General features: G+C 25.7%; 3 protein-coding genes across 5 annotated transcripts in view; 1 reads left to right on the top strand and 2 right to left on the bottom strand.

Moving 5' to 3' along the window:
• LOC127287382 (dual oxidase) overlaps positions 1-7,576 on the bottom strand; it is a 35,291-nt gene extending 27,715 nt beyond the window's left edge. Inside the window, exon 1 of the mRNA XM_051314280.1 lies at positions 7,453-7,576. The gene's annotated coding sequence lies outside the window, so the exon portion shown is untranslated. The remainder of the gene's footprint in view (positions 1-7,452) is intronic.
• A 329-nt stretch (positions 7,577-7,905) lies between these two features.
• Positions 7,906-19,864, top strand: LOC127287327 (peroxisomal acyl-coenzyme A oxidase 3-like). 3 transcript variants are annotated; one of them, XM_051314179.1, is made up of 12 exons: positions 7,906-7,958; positions 14,963-15,107; positions 15,218-15,343; positions 15,432-15,587; positions 16,767-16,914; positions 17,078-17,368; positions 17,455-17,618; positions 17,689-17,932; positions 18,668-18,901; positions 18,971-19,125; positions 19,205-19,498; positions 19,606-19,864. In XM_051314179.1, coding segments are annotated over exons 1-12 (2,052 nt in total). In that variant the 5' UTR covers positions 7,906-7,956; the 3' UTR covers positions 19,699-19,864. The 3 variants fall into 3 exon arrangements, with proteins under 3 accessions (XP_051170136.1, XP_051170138.1, XP_051170137.1); XM_051314181.1 differs by lacking the exon at positions 7,906-7,958 and adding an exon at positions 8,070-8,094; XM_051314180.1 differs by lacking the exon at positions 7,906-7,958 and adding an exon at positions 8,174-8,389.
• Positions 8,895-17,921, bottom strand: LOC127287332 (ionotropic receptor 21a). Its single transcript, XM_051314186.1, has 8 exons — positions 17,790-17,921; positions 14,233-14,416; positions 13,453-13,761; positions 13,283-13,385; positions 12,918-13,201; positions 9,785-10,186; positions 9,329-9,716; positions 8,895-9,238 (listed from the first exon to the last, which is right to left on the bottom strand). The coding sequence occupies exons 3-8, from the start codon at positions 13,734-13,736 to the stop codon at positions 8,966-8,968; spliced, it is 1,734 nt and encodes a 577-aa protein (XP_051170143.1). The 5' UTR covers positions 13,737-13,761; positions 14,233-14,416; positions 17,790-17,921; the 3' UTR covers positions 8,895-8,965.
• Positions 19,865-20,002: the final 138 nt, after the last annotated feature.

Raw genomic sequence — 20,002 nt, forward strand, 5'->3', positions numbered from 1 at the left:
GTTACAGATCGACGTTCCAAAATTTCCTTTCTTGTTGACACTGGTGCTGATGTGTGCGTATATCCTCGAAAATTAGTGCGCGAAAATGTGAAAAAGGACAAATATGAACTTTTTGCAGCAAATGGCACAAATATCGCTACGTACGGCACCATCGCGTTGGATCTCGATCTCGCACTGCGACGTAGTTTCAAGTGGATATTTATAATAGCCGATATCAATAAGCCAATAATAGGGATAGATTTTCTATCTCACTACGGTTTATTAGTCGATCCTCGAAATACGCGTATAATTGACTCTATTACAAATTTTACGACTCAAGCACGGTTACTAGACGTGGAAATCGCGACAATTAAAACAGTTTGTGAAAATTCGAGGTACCATCGCCTTCTCGCAAAATACCCAGATATTACTCGCCCACCAGTTTTCGGAAAAGAAAGAGTGAAACATAATGTTCAACACCACATCAAAACAACTCCTGGACCACCTGTTTTCAGCCGACCTCGTCGATTAGCTCCCGACCGTTTAAAAAAGGCAAAATCTGATTTCGACGTATTGGTACAACAGGGAACTCTTCGTCCTTCCGACGCAGATTGGGCATCTCCGTTACACTTGGTTCCGAAAAAAGACGGTTCTTTACGACCTTGTGGCGATTATCGAGGTGTCAATGCCCGAACTGTACCCGACAGGTATTCTCCACCACATATTGAAGACTTCTCACAACATCTTTACAACAAAAAGGTATTTTCAAAACTAGATTTAATTAGGGCTTATCATCAAATCCCGGTTGCACCTGAGGATATTAAAAAAACCGCGATTACTACTCCTTTCGGCTTATTTGAAGCCACAAACATGATGTTCGGATTGCGTAATGCGGCTCAAACTTGCCAAAGATTTGTTGACGAAATAACTCGCGGTTTAGATTTTGTTTTTGCCTATATTGACGATTTTTTAATAGCATCAGAAAATGAGGAGCAACATTACGAGCATCTGAACATTTTGTTTAAAAGGTTGAATAAATACGGCGTTGTAATTAATCCCGCGAAGTGTGTTTTCGGTGTGAATGAAATTACTTTCTTAGGTTATACTGTAGACTCTCACGGAATAAAACCTTTAACCGAGCGCGTCGAAGCAATTAAAAATTTTCCACAACCTGAAAACGTCAAGCAGGTTAGAAGATTTTTAGGAATGATAAATTTTTATCGACGTTTCATACCGAAGGCGGCCGAAATTATACAACCTCTTAATAATTTATTAAAAGGTTCAAAAAAGGGGAGCGACAAAATAAACTGGGAAATTGAAGAAAAAAATGCTTTTCTCGCGTCAAAAACAGCGTTGGCAAATGCCACGATGTTGGCCCATCCCGCGCCAGGCGCACCGATAAGTATCGCAGTCGATGCGTCCGATTATGCAATGGGAGCTGTTTTACAACAATTTGTAGACAACTCGTGGGAACCATTAGCGTTTTATACAAAAAATTTAAACTCGGCGCAAAGAAAATATAGCGCGTATGATCGCGAACTTCTATCAATGTATTCGTCTGTCAAACGTTTCAGCTATGCTGTCGAAGGTAGAAATTTTGTTATTTTTACTGACCACAAACCTCTAACATTTGCTTTCAATAAAAATCTCGATAAATGCTCACCGCGACAGTTTCGCCACCTTGACTATATAGGACAGTTTACAACGGACATACGTCACATTAAAGGACAGGAAAACTATGTCGCAGATGCCTTGTCGCGAATAGAAATTATTACTCAGACAGTTGATCATAAATCACTAGAGTCCGCTCAAAAAGAGGATAAAGAATTACGCGAAATATTAGAATCTAATAATAATTCTTTACAATTGAAAAAGGTAAATTTTCAGGTTTTTGACGCTACCCTGTACTGTGACGTCACGCGAGAGACTGTTCGACCTTACGTTCCTGAATCTTTAAGACGCGATATTTTCAAATCATTGCATGAATTATCTCATCCGGGAATAAAGGCTACACAAAAACTTTTATGTGCACGTTTTGTATGGCCCTCAATAAATAAAGATTCGAGGAAATGGGCTCGAGAATGTATAGCATGTCAACGATGCAAAATTACTAGACACGTTTCATCACCCGTTGGTAATTTTGAAAAATTAGCAGGTCGTTTCGAACACGTCCATATAGATTTGATTACAATGCCATTCTCGCAAGGTTACCGCTATTGTTTAACTTGCGTCGACAGATTCTCGCGTTGGCCAGAAGCAATTCCCATTGTAGATATGGAAGCGGCTACTGTGGCATCAGCATTTCTTTACGTATGGATTTCGCGTTTCGGGGTGCCATTAAGAATTACGTCAGATCAGGGACGGCAATTTGAATCCGATTTGTTTAAAGAACTCTGCAGGTTGTTAGGGAGTAAACAAATTCGAACGACGGCATACCATCCGGCTTCAAACGGATTGGTAGAAAGATTCCACCGACAATTAAAAACCGCGATTAAATGTCACAATTCAGATAATTGGGTCGAAATTTTACCAATTGTTTTGTTAGGTATTAGGACGTCTATGAAAGACGATTTAAATTCAACGGCAGCAGAAATGTTATATGGTACAGGTATACGCCTACCTGGAGAATTCTTTGTACCAAATAATTCAGAGCCAACTTCTCAATTTGTAAAGCGCTTAAAGCGATCAATCGAAAATGTAAAACCGAGTCCGGTAGTTCGACATGGTACAAAGAAAACATTTATTTTTAAAGAATTAAAAACAACAGAATATGTATTTCTACGTCACGACGCTGTAAGAGGTCTCTCTCAGCCACCTTACGATGGTCCTTACAAAGTCATTGAGCGCAATGATAAAACTTTTGTAATCGAAATTAATAATAAACATGTCAGAGTTTCCATCGATCGACTTAAACCTGCATTTTTAGTTTCGGACAATAATGATATAAATGTCAATAATCAGGACGACGACGAAGAACAAATTACTGTAGAAACGAACATACAGATAAATGTAGACAATAGAAACGAAGCGAATAAAGAAAACGATAATAATGTAAACAATAATCATCGTCAAACACGTTCAGGTAGAACAGTTAAATTTCCTAATAGATTTCAGGCAGGATTTAATTAAATATGTATAAATTTTAACGACGGATTGTTTTATGTGTGAGTATATATATATTTTCTTTTTTGTAATATTATAGACAGCATATATATTCTTCTTTAGGATTTAAGTTTATATGTATGCACGAATGACTTTAAATAATTAAAATTTTCTGTAAACTTAGAAAATTTTATAATATCGTTACCACTGGTGAGGGGGTACTGTGGCGTAGTGAAATGTTGTTTTCTAAGATTTTCAAATATTTATTTTAAGAAAATATTGTAATTTAGTTTTCCCAAAAACGCTTTCACTTTTATTACTCTTTGGCAGATGTTTTTAAGATTAGAGTTATAGTTTTATTACGGCGCGTCAGAGGTACCGTACGTATACAAAATTGCGGTACCCGGATTATCGCCCGGACGACAATTTACCTCATCTAGGTAAACAGTTACCTATGTAAAAATCGTTTACATTCTTTTCGAAAAACATCTCACCGCCTCCCACCAGAATCAAAATTGTTTTTGTACCTTCCAGGGTTTTTGCTACCCTTGGAAAAATCAGTACGGCTTGGGTTTTCTATTTGTAAACACATACTTTTTGCGTATGCGCATTACCCAAGCCTCGACGATAACCTTCAATTTAATAAAAGACTTTATTTTAGTTTAATACAAATTCGAGCACTCATTTATTTACTTCCCCTCATAATGTATACAATAAGTGAAACGGAGAAATACATAATAAAAAAAAAAAAAAAAAATTATTTCTTTATGGAAGTTTGTATTTTTAAAATTATTTTCATAAAAATCAAGAAATAGATAAATTTTAATAAACCAACAAACTTTCATAACTAATTTTTTTTTATTTAATCTTGTATGATATTTCATTTAAAAAATAAATTACTAAAAAAAAAGTATTGTAATCATTATAATTTAAGAGGCCCTAAGGGTAAAATGTCTTCTTTAAATTTAAAAATAGAAACAAAAATTTAAATAAAAAAAAAAATAAATAAATAAGACTCTTTAAAAAAAATAAATGATTGATTGATAGATAACACGTTTTTGAATTAAACAAAATCGCGAGCGGAACTTTCGGACTATCAAAAGTCCTTCCCAATGAAGGTCAATTTATATTCAAGGTCAAATCAATGTCAATGCAAGTGAAGGGAAAAAAAAAGTTTCGAGAAAATAAGGTCTCAATTGATATTGACAATGATACGGTTGATCAGCAGAAAAAACGAAACCATTTTTGCGGCTTGCGAAAAAAAAAAAAAAAAATTCCACAAAACTTTTACCGCACTTATTATATACAATATTTTTTTATATATTTTATAAAAATATTGTATATTAATAACACGTCACGTAATTATCTAGATTAGCCTCCAATGTTTGACACTGATTCTCGTCATCAACCTTTCGTACTAATTGTTTATTGTCATTCAAGGCTAATGGAAACTCGCTTACTGAAATTAAAAAAGAAAAAAAAGTTAATATCCAATCAACGAAAATTTCACAAACAATAAAAAAAAAAAAAAAAAAAAATTCCCCCGACTGTCTAACATTGATTTAGCGCTTCATCAGTTCCAATTAATTTTAAATATTTATTTTTAATTATACCCATTGTTCGTATTAGATAAATACTAATTTATAATAATTAAAAAAAGACAATATAATAATCTACAATTATTGTATTTTTCAAAAATATATTTATTTTCAGTTTTATTATTTTATAATTAAAAAAAAAAATTAAAACCTTTCTTTAAAAAAAAAGAAGTGAATCAAAAATCATCTTTTGACCGAAAAAAAAAAATTTGTGAACTTTTTTCCCCACATGAAAACCGTTAATGTGATGGAATAATATTTGTTATTTGAAGAAAATATTATAACGTTAGCGAATGTTCTTTTCACTTTAAAATATTTTTTTATCTGGAGAAATTAATTTTTTTCATATATATAAGAATTATTTACAAAAATAAATTCAAATTAGAAGAAACAAATTATAAGGATATTATATAATTTCGTTCAATAGAATTACAAAGATGTTGGTAATATTTTTCTTAAAAAAAAAAATATTTCTTTTCCCAGGATAAAAAAAAAAAGAAAAAGAGAGCCTAATGCAACAAAAAAATTTTTAATGATTCAAAAAAATAATCCTCTCTTGCACAAAAAAATGCACAACCATTGGCAAATCCTAATGACTTTTTTTTTTTTCTATTTTTAGAATCTTTTTAATTAATTAAAGAGAGTTCGAGGAAAAAATTCACGGTTATATATACAGAAGATTTTTTTTTATTTATATATAAATTTATGTGTGTGAAACACTTTTTTTGTAAGAATTTCATAATTAGAAATTTACAAGGCTTAAGATAGAGAAATATTTCGTTAATTAGATGAAATTATCTTATTTCAAAATTATGAAAAATTATTCATTGAAGGAAATGAATAATGGAAGTGCATATATGTTAATTACACAATGTTTTGACTAAAACAAAGTTATTAAGAGATAAACATTACTTCCATTGTTTTCATATTAATAGTAATTAATTAAAAAAAAAAATAAATTTTTTTTTCTTTTAAGTCGAAATAAATTTTATTTAACAAAAAATGAATAAAAAAAATTAATTTCCTTCAATCAACAAAAATTATAATTATACAAAAAAAATAAATAATATAATTATATAATTAAATTTAAAAAAGAAAAATATAATTTGCAAATATCAATAACAGCATCCTGAGAAAGAATTAAATCGATAAAAATCGATTTCTTATCTAAATAGTTGAATTGAAATATTTTTAATGACATTGAAATGTCTAAACTAAAGTTTGTCTATTAAAATATATAATTTCAATTCGAAAGTGAATAATTGTTGAGACAAGGATGTGGAAATTGAACGATGAAACTCTTCGCATCGCATGAATCATTTTCAAGGTCGTAAAAAAGGAGATTGATTTATTCTTATAGTGTATATATATATATTTTTTTTTTATAGTGAATGACAATAGGTTCATTCTTTGAAACCGGATCTAAATTTTGAAAAGAATTTCCTGGAACGCCCAGAAAAATTGTCTCGCGGGATTAAATTTTTAAATTAAGTGTGTGAATTCTCGTGAAGAAATTCCGAAGTTAAAATATCCATGTCTAACCTACCCGGCTAATTTGTCGATACCAAAACAGGAACTAAATCCTAATCAATATAAACGATCAATCGTGACTCACATTTAAAGATAAAAAAAAAAGGAGTTAAAAAAATTGACTACTCTATTGAATCATTGGTTGTTAAAGAATTAATTGCAACAATGTAAAATTCAAATAACGATTTTTTTTTTTTAAATCTTTTATACTATTTCCGCATATTTATTGAAATATAAATTGTTTTAGTATTTTTTTTTTCAAAATATTTCTTTTTTAATAAAAATAATAAATTATTAATTTCTCTAATAATCCATTTAATCTGCAAAAAAAAAAATTGAATTTTTAGATTAAAAAAAAAAAAAACAATTCTTATTTGCTTTTCATTACTTTTTTCGAAGAAAAAAAAAGCAAAGATCTCATGAATTAACAAATTGTAATAATATAAATATAAATTAAGAGAAATTTACAACTAGAAATTTAAATAGCGAATGTATTAAAATTTTATTCTTTATAGCTGAAATTTTATATAATATCAATATACAACTAATTGAATTAATTTTCAGAAAATATGTTATTAATAATTACAAAATATATGTATTTTTTTTAAATAATCATCACATTTGTAATCAGAAAGATAAATAGAAAAAATTATAGAATACGCGCGCTCGTGTTTAAATGACAGATTTTATCATAAAAAAAATATATATACTTTCAAAATTGATATGTTAAACTTATACACAGAAAGCGATGTTAGATTAACGGTAACGATTTTAGAAATGTAAATTTTTACAACTAAATTGTAGAAAGGGATCTCTGACATAGTTTATACATGTTTATATGGGATATTAAATAATCGATATTCCAATTTCTTTGATAAAAACATTAATATTTATAGCTGATCATTTAGATTAAAATTAGATTTCTAATTTATTTTCAGAAAAAAAAGGTTATTTTTATTGGTAAAATATAAAAAATAAACTCAAATAGTTCTAAGGAATTTTCTATTAAAAATTGATTCAATTAAATTGAGAATTTTAAAGCAACAGATTATTTTGTATTAAAAATAATTTTCTCTTTTATGAACGAAAACTCAAATTATCTATATAATATCAGTAATTTAATGTTAAAATTAAAAATACGAAAATGTAAACATTGGTTTTTTCGCGGCTATAACCTAAAAATTTGTCAAAAAAAAAAAATTGACGAAATCGCAAAAAAATATTTCTAACATTGTGTACATACCCATATTATTGAAGATCCGTTTAATTTTTTCAATTCCTTTCTTTCAATAATTATGAATTTTCTTATTTTTTTCCATTAATTGTTAAAAATGCTGCACCACTTCCTTTAATTTGAAAAACTTTCAAATGACATGTGTAATGCAGGTTGCGTCGTCCCGCATTTTTTCCCAGTCGATATTTTTACCAACGAACACAGATGTCAGCACCAATCAATTCAAAACTCTGTCGATAAAATTTCTCAAAAATCTATAAAATATAATTAAAAAAAAAGATTTCTGGTTACAAAAGTAATGAATTCCATTTTTTTCCATAACTAAAAAAAATTGAAACATTAATTTTATATTTTACTTACATTTTAAATTCTAATATTTTAAAATTAATCATTTCCCGCCTTTTCATTTTGATTATGAAATAACCAATCAAAATTAAGTTTTCTCTTGTTTATCATTTTGCCACATCACTTCTTTTTTTGGCAAATTATTGAGAAAAAACCTCAAAATAAATAATGTAAGAAAGTGCTTTTTTGTCAAAAAAAAAATTTAATTAAACTTTTTTAAAGAAGTATTAATATTTTTTGAAAATAGAAAAAGTTTTGTAGAAAAAAAAAACCAAACAAACAAGAAAATCTCAGTGATGTCAACAGGTTATTTAAATTACACAAACACATTTAAATGCATGAAAAACAAGATTAATGTGTATGTGTGTCGTAATATAGATGAGATATACTTGTAAACTTTGACTCAAGTGACAAGTCTTGTCAGTATTATTCTCCTGCGATTAAAAGTTCGTGACATTAATTTTCATCAATTTAAAAATATATATATAAAATTGCAAAAGGTGTGAAAACTTGTTCAATAAAGTGTCAAATTACAGGTTTAAAACTAACAAGTATTGTGCAATTGCTTTTTATACTTGAAATTTACCCATATTAGTTCGAGGTAGGTCACAAAATTTTAAAAGTACAATTTCATTTCAAGAATTTATAATTTGAATACATAATAATAAAGAAAGTTGAAAAGTATATATATCGAAAAATTTTTTTAATTAACTTTTCAAAAAAAAAAAAGAATTAACATTGTTATACATTTTATTTAATTTTAATTAAAAATAATAAGATTGTCATCAATTTAAATGTAAAAATTAGAAAAATGTAAATGTATTTAAAATTTCAATTTAAAAAAATATTTTCCACCAAAGAATTGAATTTTCTTTTTGCATCACAATTTTTAAAAAGAGAAAAATGTTATCATAAAGTAAATAAATAATTTATTTTAATGAAATAAAATTAAATTGGACTTGTACCTATGGACTTGATGTGAAACTTATTTATTATAAATTCAAATAAGTTTATTATTATTCTGTAATTTTATCATAACCTTCTATACTAGTTTTTTCAAATGAATAATTTAATATTGAAATTAGTTAAATAAATGAACAAATTAATTAATATAATAAATTGAAATTTATTAAATTCATTACTAAATCTTCTAATTAGTCAAATTAAAAATTTTTTTTCAAAATTTATCCTTGTAAAATAAATCCAAATGATACTTATCGAATAATGGATTCCTCATGACAATGTATTTCCAATATAAAATTTCCGCGAATAATGCAAAAAAACCTAAAAAATATCCAACTGCCAATGCCACTAAGGCGCCTTGTAATTTTCGTAAATTTGCAATTGCTTTCTCAGCTTCATTTTCTTGTTTCATCTCCGCTATTTTTGACCATTCCATTGCGTCTTTCAACCATTTTTGTAATAATCCCACTTCAATGGCTCGTTTTACCTAAAAAAAATGAAAAACAAAAAACAAAAGGAAATATAAAAATTTTCCGAAATTCTAATTTTCTTGAAATAAATCTTATAAAAATCTAACCAATTGATCAACGCGAGGTTTCAAAGGTGAATTCTTATCTAATCCTATCGATACTGGCATATTGACAACACATTCCTCCATGACATGTAAATTTCTTTCCTCTCCAATATTACCATTATTATCCGTTGAATTTCTTTTTAATTCATATTCAAATATTTGCCGTCTCACACGTACTTGTTGTAATACAAAAATATTTTCATAATAACAAAATTTTCCCTTTGCCACACGATTAACAGCATCATTCTCATTAGAGATCTCCTCAAATCGATTGCCAATTTTTTGTAAATTCTCATCGCCAGACAATAGAAAATATTCTTTCTTCTCCTCGCCCCAACTGCCAACTTTTATTAAATTATTCGATAATTCTTCAATTGTGTCTATTGTCACTCTAAAAAAAAAAAGAAGAAAATTTACCTAATTTTGAAAAAAAAAATTAAATTTTTGTAGTATTTTTACCTAAGTGTGGGATTTGCAAGTGCGGCTGTTAAACTTGCTCGATATGAACAAGTAATTAAAATAGCGTAAATCCACCACCATCCAATTAATATTCTCACTGCAAATGCTCGCGGTAACAGTGGCAAAGAAACTTGCAATAACATACTATAAGTATATAACATACTATTTGTAGGTTCACTAAATAAATAAAGTCCTTCCATTTCATTCATAAATTCATCTTTTAATTCATTTTTCCCTTGATTTTTTAAATTATTAAAAATTCCAAGTAATTCCTTTGTTTTCTCAATATTTTTGTCACCAATTTTCCAAAAAATTATTCGTCTCTCGTATAGTAGAGCAAAGAGAAATATTACTATACCCGCTATTATAAGCGTTAGAATCACCAATATCCATGAATAAAGACTGAAAAAAAAACAAATTTCATGAAATAGCAAATTTTATTTATAACTAGCAAAATTAAACGCGCGCCAAATTGAGTATTTAATTGTTTGTTCTAAAGAAAATTAAAGATTAATATTATCAATAATAATTTAATTTATTAGAATATTATTACATATTAAATGATAATAATGAAAATTATACAGGACTCGGATTATACGACTTTTTCCGACTTTTTTCAAAAATACGACTTTTATCGGACTTATTTTAATAAAATGCGACATTTTTTTTACATTTGAAAAAAATGTAAATAAAATACATTTTTTTTAGTATAAAATGTAGATCTTCTTCACATCTTCTTCAATTCAATTATTTAACAAATTTTGAACTAAAATGATTCTTCACTAAATTAATTATTTCTAATAATTTTAATGAAATACATCACAAATTCAATTATATCAAAATTATTTTTCAATTAAAATTTTCATGAAATTTAACAATTGTTTATAATTTAAAAAAAAATATCACAATAAAATTGAATTATTTTTTAAAAATTTCAATTCAAAATAAACATTATTACCCGAAATTTTAATTCAAAATCAATTAAAAATCCAATAATTATCAAAAATTTTCAATTTAAAATTTAATTATTTACCAAGTCTTCAATTTAAAATGAAATAAAATTCGATTATTTTCTAAAATTTCTATTTAAAATTAATTATTTAAATTTTCAATCAAAAATGAACTTAAATTAAATTATTATCTAAAATTTCAATTAAAATTCAATTATTTCCCAAAATTTTCAATTCAAAATGAATTAAAATTCAATTATTTTCCAAATTTAAAATCAAATAAAATTTCATTATTCTCAAAAATTTGAATTCAAAATTAATTGAATTTTCAATAATTTGAATTTAAAAGCATCTAAAATTTTCCATCGAAATTTTTTTTTTTCAAATTTAATAATTTCAATTATAACTCTAAGGAAATTCAATTATTTTTAACTATTTTAATAATTGCATTATGATGTTATTCTTTGAAAATTCAACTATCTGAAACCATTTTTCAATTAAAAATTATTTTCAAATTATTGTATTTTGTTCGCATTTTCTAATAAATTTTTAGTGAAATTATCTTAAATTTTAATTACAAAACACTTAAAGTTTCAATTAATTTCAAAAATCTCAATTTTAAATCTTTGAAAATTCAATTAAATTTAAAAAATGTTTTCCAAAAATTGTTTAATAAATTATTTTTAGTTCTGTAAAATTTAATAATTGTTTATAATTTAAAAAAAAATATCACAATAAAATTGAATTATTTTTTATAAATTTCAATTCAAAATAAACTGAAATTCAATTTATTACCCGAAATTTTAATTCAAAATCAATTAAAAATACAATAATTATCCAAAATATTCAATTTAAAATTTAATTATTTACCAAGTTTTCAATTTAAAATGAAATAAAATTCAATTATTTTCTAAAATTTCTATTCAAATTAATTATTCAAATTTTCAATCAAAAATGAACTTAAATTAAATTATTATTCAAAATTTCAATTAAAATTACATTATTATCCAAAATTTCAATTAAAATTCAATTATTTCCACAAAATTTTTCAATTCAAAATGAATTGAAATTCAATTATTTTCCAAATTTAAAATCAAATAAAATTTCATTATTCTCAAAAATTTGAATTCAAAATTAATTGAATTTTCAATAATTTGAATTTAAAAGCATCTAAAATTTTCCATCGAAATTTTTTTTTTTCAAATTTAATAATTTCAATTATAACTCTAAGGAAATTCAATTATTTTTAACTATTTTAATAATTGCATTATGATGTTATTCTTTGAAAATTCAACTATCTGAAACCATTTTTCAATTAAAAATTATTTTCAAATTATTGTATTTTGTTCGCATTTTCTAATAAATTTTTAGTGAAATTATCTTAAATTTTAATTACAAAACACTTAAAGTTTCAATTAATTTCAAAAATCTCAATTTTAAATCTTTGAAAATTCAATTAAATTTAAAAAATGTTTTCCAAAAATTTTTTTGATTAATTATTTTTAGTTCTGTAAAATTTAATAATTGTTTGAAAATTAACAATATCTTTTGAAATTTAATTATTTCTAAAAATTTCAACTTTAACCCTTCGAAAAGGATTATTATAAAAAAAAATTTGTTTATTTAAAAATCTGTAAAATATTTTTGTTAAAATAAAAAACAAATCCACTTTTTTTTGGTATATAAATCGACTAAAATGACTTTTTTGTGTCTTTAAGTTGATTCGAGGCCTATGTTTTTATAATTAATATTTAATAGGTATTCGTTGGCGCCTGGTACCTTAAAAATTAATTTTTAAAAATAAATTTTTTTCTAATTACTATCTTGTACGAAATTTCCTGACGCATCTTTTTTCTCATTATAAATTTTTTGTACAATTTTTGAATCAATATACAACTTTAAAAAAAATTTCGTTGGTAAACGTTGTGTACTTCAGCTTCGTGAATTGAATTTTCGAATTTGGAATTTTAAAGAAACTTATTCCAAAATTTGGAAACACAATTATACAACTTTGGCAAAAATGAGAAAAAGAATTGTCAAAATTTGACACGTCATAAGATTACTATTCAAAAAAAAACACGTGAAATCAGAAAAGGCCAACTTCAAGTTAGGACAGAAGGACAGACCAAGCATTTTATTATTATATAATAATTAATAAAAACAAATTTTTTTCATATACTTACTCAAAGGGTTGAATTAATAATTTCCATGAGTTTTCAGTTAGCGATTCGGGTGTTAAAAATGTTAAACATTCAATATTATAAGGCCATGCTAAATCAACGATATTTAAATGTCTCGTTGTATAATGTAAATCACCAAGATAAAATGCCGCTTTTCTATCGACAGCTTCACCTAAAAGTCCCGTTGTTTCATTTTCTCCAATTTTACCCCATTTTTCATCTTTCACATTAATTGGCTCATAAAATAATGGTCGAAAATTAATTGATTCAGCAATTATTCTCATAAGCTGTTAAAAATTAAAAATATATATATATACAATTTTTATTAAATTAATTTTAATTCTCAATAAGCTATATTAAAAACAAACTTCAAATTCCAATCCCAAGGCATGTGATGTTTTTTTGAAAGGATTTTTGAAAAAGTTTATCGCAATTTCCGTTACTGCCGGTATATGTTGAAATACAGCAATTCTATAAAAAAAATCAATTTAAATTCTATTATCAATTTAAATTTCGATAAATTTGAAAAGAAATTCACCTTAAACGTTTGCGCCGTAAATTTTGTGTTTTCAATGGAAAATGATTAATATTGTAACGAAATCTTCCACGATACCAAGAATCAATGTATTTCGTTACAACAAGTCCTTTTACAGTTACAGGATAATAAAGTGTATTTAAATCGTACCATTCACGAATCACTTGCTCACCAGAACGTCTTTTAAATACATTATATCGTCTTATAAAAATCACATTTATTATTCGATTCCAAAGATATTGCATTTGCGGTTGTAATAATCGAAAATCGTTCATCATTATAAACATTCCACGCGTGTCAATGAGACGATTTCTGAAAAAAAATTTTTTAATTACAATTCAATTTTTTAAAATAAACAAAATTATTTATTAAAAAAATTTTTAATCCCCATTTTAATTCTTCTATTTTTACAAATAAATTATTTTTTAGAAAATCAATTTTTTTACGAAAATAACGAAAAAGTATTTTAAAATCAAAAAAAAAAAGAAAAAAAGTAGGAAAGGAATTTCTTTTTTTTCTTACTCCTCAGCGAATTGAAGTAATTTTGAAAGTTGCATTCCATTAGACATTAAAATAAGATACAAATTGCAAGATGATTTTCGACTGCTCTTTAAAATTGAAACAACTCGATTTCGAGGTGGTGACATTTTTTGACTATCCCGTATTTTCAACTACAATATTGAATAAAATAATAATTAATTTACTTAATCATTACTACGAGAGGTCAATTTTTTTTTTGATTATCTGATCAATTATTTAAAAGTTCCAAAAAAGAAAACTCACCTGATAAATAGGAAATTGATGTGAAATTTTTAATTCAAAAAATTTTATTACTTCTCGATAGTAAAAATCGCCAATGTAAACAATACATTGAATTGGTTCTTTGATTTCTTCAATTATCCTTTCAATTAACTCCTGTAATTGTTGATTTGCTTTTCTTGGACAAATTTGATCAAATTTGAAATCACTGTAAAAATAAATGATTTAATTAATTTTATTTAAAACCAATAATTTTAATTTTTTTTTCTTTTACTCATAATTCAAGAAGAAAATATTTCCCAATACCTTTGATCACTAATGCATATATTTAGAATTAAAATTAAAACAATTATCATTTTTCTTTATAAAATAATATTTAAAAAAAAACTAAAATAGAAAAAATAATTTTTTAATACCGTATTTAGTAATATATTGTGAAATAAACAGTAATTTGTGTTTAAAAGAAAATACTTTTTTTTTTTCTTGGTGATGAAAAATTTCGTAATTTGAACGAATTTAATAATTCAATAATCATTTGTCTATCAAATGCTTGTTCGTGTATTGGAAAACAAATTCAATTACCTCGTGAATTTGATTTGCATTTAAAAAAAAAAAAATGCCACCTAATAATTTATGTGAATCAAAAGAGAATTGGATTTTTAATTATTTATATAGAAACAAAATGTAGAAACTATAAATTATATATTTTATAATCTAGTTGAAGATTATTTTTAAGTATTTCTTTTTTCTTCAGGTCGTGTACAAAGAATTTATTAAAAACAATGGATTTACTTCGAGATTTGCCAAAAGGACCACTTGAAATTTATCGTAAACGAGCAACATTTAATTGGAAATCATTGAAAGTTAATTTATTAGGAGAAGATTTAGTAAAATATCAGGTAAAATATAATTAAAAAAACATTTATAAATTTCAATTAACGAATTAATTATAGGTTTGATTTGAAGACTATTGAAATTGAAAAAAAAATTTTTTTTTTTCTATTTACAGCAAAAATTGTGGAAATTTATTGAAATCACACCCGAATTTCAAAGGCCCGTTAAAGCAGTAAATTTAGACGAAGCTCGAAGAAGATGTTATAAACAACTCAATTCATTAGTTAAAAATGATATTTTGGTAATAAATAAATTTAAAAATAAATAAACAAATTAATATATTAAAGGGGTTAAAATTAACAAAAAAAAAAAAAAAATAATTCTTTTAGCCAATTGATCATCCAGGATGGTTTAATTATCTTTTTTATTACGATGCTTCTTTACCAGTCGTAACGGGAATAACTCAAGGAATGGTACCTTCAGTGATATTATCACTTGGCTCAGAGCGTCATTGGGAAATTTTAGAAAACTTGCAACAGGGTAAAGTGAGTACACAAAAAAAAAAAGAAACAAAAATTTAGACCGAATTCATTTCAAATCAGACAGGCTTGACTTGGTTGGAGCTGAAAATAATTTTCACCTTCAAAATGTTGTTCTTCAATGAATTTTAGACGACACGTATTTTTTTATTTTGCTGAAAAAAATTTTTTCTTTAAGTTATAAGGAGTTCAAATATATAAGTCGAGAACTTCGTTTTTTTTTAAAATGAAGAGAAAAAATCTTAAAAGTGATGTAACTTTTTGAGTAATTAAGATTATTCACTTTTTCCTTTTGTGTCTGAAAGGACTTTTATTCTTCTTTCGAAATCCATTGGAAAATTTAAAAAATATTTAAAAATAACAAAATGGCGGCCATTTTACTAAAAAAACTTTAATTTGAAATTACTCAAAAACCCCACCTTTTTTTTTGCTCAAAATTTTTTTTGGGAATTGTGCTCATAGGGAGGAATATTGCCCACAAGAATTTAACTTGTGCCCGATTCTGGCACAAGAAAAAAAATTTTTTTTATATTTTTTAAAAGAAAAACATCATTTTTCTCAAAAAATACACTAGATATAAAAAAATGTCTCAGATAAAAGTTGTTCCTCGTTAAAAGACCTAAAAGACCTTTTCATATTTAAAAATAATAATAGTGACATTACAATACAAAAATTATATAAACATACCTTATTTTGCTTTTTAAAAAATAATAACTGATTCTTTAATTTCTTAATATTAATACTTGCTACTATTTTACTGAACACAAAAAATTAACAATTTTAACCTCTGTGACAGTAAAGATTATTAATTATTATTTTTTAAATATTTTTTAAATTTTCCAATGGATTTCGAAAGAAGAATAAAAGTTCTTTCAGACACAAAAGGAAAAAGTGAATAATCTTAATTACTCAAAAAGTTACATCACTTTTAAGATTTTTTCTCTTCATTTTAAAAAAAACGAAGTTCTCGACTTATATATTTGAACTCCTTATAACTTAAAGAAAAAATTTTTTTCAGCAAAATAAAAAAATACGTGTCGTCTAAAATTCATTGAAGAACAACATTTTGAAGGTGAAAATGATTTTCAGCTCCGACCAAGTCAAGCCTGTCTGATTTGAAATGAATTCGGTCATTTGTAATAATTTTTCACTGATTAAAATTTGTTTTCGCTTTTTTTTTCGCAGTACACAAGTTGCTTTGCTTTAACTGAAATTGCCCATGGCACCAATGTCAGAGGAATGCAAACAATCGCCAAATACGATGAAAAGACTAAAAATTTCATTTTTCACTCCCCAAATTTTGAATCCGCTAAATGTTGGGCTGGAGCTTTAGGTAAAATAATATAAATCAAAAGAATAATTAAAAAAAAAATAAAAATACAAAAAAATAAAAGGAAACTATAAATAATATAATAATAAATAGAAGAATTTTTATCGTTAGAAAATTAATTTCTTTTAATTTAAAAGTGATAATTAATTTTTTTTCGAATTTAAAGGAAAAGCGGCAACACACGCAATTGTTTATGCACAATTAATAACGCCCGATAATGAAAATCATGGACTACATCCTTTTATCATTCAAATTCGTGATCCAAAGACATATTTGCCAATGCCAGGTGTGACAGTTGGTGATATGGGGGAAAAAGTCGCTTTAAATGGAGTTGACAATGGATTTTTATTATTTAATAATTATTCAGTTCCACGATTTTCTCTATTAAATAAAAATGCCGATGTCACAGAAAATGGACAATATGTAGCGAGAATTAAAGATCAAAGCAAACTTTTCGGTGAGATAGAAGAAAAATTAAAAATATTTTTATTTTCATTTTCAAAGCAAATTTGTGTTTTTAATATTTGATTTTTTTTTTTAAAGGTGCATCACTTGGTGCATTGTCAACTGGAAGAGTGACAATAACAATGATTTGTACAATGTATTTGACACTTGCCACTGTGATTGCAATTCGTTATGTTGCCGTTAGAAAACAATTTGGTCCCACATCGAAGGAGGAGTGGCCCGTAATTGAATATCAAGTTCAGGTATTTAATTTATTCTTTTTGAATAATTTTTTTTTTTAAATTTTTCTTTTATAAAGAGAGAAAATTTCAGCAAGGACGACTATTTCCTCATTTAGCGGCAACTTTTGCATTAAATATATTTTCACATGAATTTTCGAAAATATCCCGAGATTTTTATATAGAGATGCTTACCTCGGATGATAAAAATTTGATGAGCGAAAAAGGAATGGAAATTCATGCATTGTCCTCAGCGACAAAACCACTTTGCGCCTGGACAGCACGCGATGCAATTCAAGATTGTCGTGAAGCATGCGGTGGTCATGGTTATCTGAAAGGTAAATTTAAATGAAAAAATATCCTTATAATATTAATTATAAACTAGCGATGTATTCCTCGCTCGGTTAAAATTGTACTTATTGTTGTTTACTTATTGTAGTTTATGTATATTATATATAATTTATATATGTTTTAAATTAATATCTTATTAATATTGTATAAAATTTATCTTAAAATTGAAAAAAGATGTTACATAAAAATAGTTTGTAAGATTTTCTAAAAGCATATATGCAAAGTATTTTAATTTATTTGAAAATAATTGAAAATAGATTTTTTAAGGACGGTGTCGAGGTCACGGGGTCGGTGTCGTTTTTCGAAATTTGTTAACTTAATATAATAGAAGATGTTTCGTTTTAAATTAAGAAATGTTAAAATTATTAAGTTAAAAACATTTGATTTTAATGACACTTAAAATTAGACACAATATTATAGGTTACTAACTAAAAATTGAAAAAACAACAATAAATAATAAAAAATAATAATAAAAAATTGAAAAAATCAAAAAATTCTTAAAAAATTGCAAAATAACCCTTTTTCGGGTTAAAATTGAAAAAAGATGTTACATAAAAATAGTTTGTAAGATTTTCTAAAAGCATATATGCAAAGTATTTTGATTTATTTGAAAATAATTGAAAATAGATTTTTCAAGGACGGTGTCGAGGTCACGGGGTCGGTGTCGTTTTTCGAAATTTGTTAACTTAATATAATAGAAGATAATGTTATTTTTTTTTCAGTATCTCGATTGGGTGATATTAGATCGGAGAATGATGCAAATTGCACTTATGAAGGTGAAAATAATGTTTTAATACAACAGGCAAGCAATTGGCTATTGAGTCAATGGGGAAATATTCTACAAGGGAAACGAGTTCAATCGCCACTTGGATCTGCTGATTTTCTCGATGGAGCTCAAGAAATTCTCTTAATGAAATTTCGTTGCACTTCAGTCGATCAAACAATGCAACTTGATAGTAAATTTTTTATTATTTTATATTTAAAAAAAACAAAAGAAATGCGAATAAAAATTTAATTATTTACAGATCTTCTTTTGGCTTTTAAATGGTTGACCTGTTACTATTTAAAGAAGACTCATGAAAAAGTTCAAATTCTCAAAAATAATGGAAATGGCAATTTTGAAGCAAGAAACAATTCTCAAACTTATTTCGCACGAACCTTGACTCTAATTTACGCCGAGGTATAAAAAAATTCAATTTCTGCTGAATTTTTTTTTAGATTATTAATTTTTTAAATTATTTCTTTTACTTTTTTTCCAGCATGCAATTATTCAAAATTGTTGTCATCGAATTAAAAATGGTCAATTTGAAATTGAGGAAAGACTTGTTTTGTCAAAATTATGTTCACTCTATGCTGCCTGGTCTCTTGAAAGAAGATTGGGTGATTTATTTGCCGGCGGTTATGCATCATCTGAATGTAAAATTGATAGTTTATTACGCGATGGAATAATAGCTGTGAGTAAGGATCTAGTCAAGGATGCTGTGTCTTTAATTGACACTTTAGCACCACCGGATTTTATTATAAATTCACCACTCGGAATGTCTGATGGCGAGGTAATTAATAATTATAAATTACAAAAAAAAAATCATAGGCGAATCAATTTTTTTTTTTTTAAATCGCTTTGTAATTTATGAATTTAATGTGAACTTTTTTTTTTTAGATTTATAAACATTTGGAAAAATCGTTTATGGAAAATGGAGAAAATCTTGAGCGTCCATCGTGGTGGCAAGAAATAAGTAGATCAAAATTATAAAGAAATTTATAATTATTTTTATAAATTTATAAAAAAAAAAAGATCAAAGTATAGTTTTAAAATATATTTTTTAACGATTGTTTTTATACATTTATATATATATATATTGAAATTGTACTTATTGTTAAAAATTGTTTTGTAAATAAAAATTTTATTTTTTAATGAATTATTTATTTTAATAGAATAAAAAAAATATATTTGTAATTTTAATAAATTTGATTATTTTCTCTTTTGAATAAGTTGTAAGAGGTTAATTTAAAGAATACGAATTTTAAACTCATGCCTTGAAGAGCAAAAAGTTGAC

This window comes from Leptopilina boulardi, unplaced genomic scaffold (assembly GCF_019393585.1).
Source record: "Leptopilina boulardi isolate dan_hultmark-lab unplaced genomic scaffold, ZJU_Lbou_2.1 LbouV2_368, whole genome shotgun sequence".
NCBI lineage: Eukaryota > Metazoa > Arthropoda > Insecta > Hymenoptera > Figitidae > Leptopilina > Leptopilina boulardi.

Bases quoted from the DNA above. Each gene is read 5' to 3' on its own strand.
- LOC127287327 (XM_051314179.1), top strand. The intron at 15,588-16,766 runs GTGAGTACACAA...TTTTTTTCGCAG, and splicing joins AAAACTTGCAACAGGGTAAA to TACACAAGTTGCTTTGCTTT. The intron at 19,126-19,204 runs GTATAAAAAAAT...CTTTTTTTCCAG, and splicing joins TGACTCTAATTTACGCCGAG to CATGCAATTATTCAAAATTG.
- LOC127287332 (XM_051314186.1), bottom strand. From the start codon at position 13,736: ATGTTTATAATGATGAACGATTTTCGATTATTACAACCGCAAATGCAA. The intron at 10,187-12,917 runs GTAAGTATATGA...TTTTTTTTTCAG, and splicing joins TTATTAATTCAACCCTTTGA to TCTTTATTCATGGATATTGG. The intron at 9,717-9,784 runs GTAAAAATACTA...TTTTTTTTTTAG, and splicing joins CTTGCAAATCCCACACTTAG to AGTGACAATAGACACAATTG.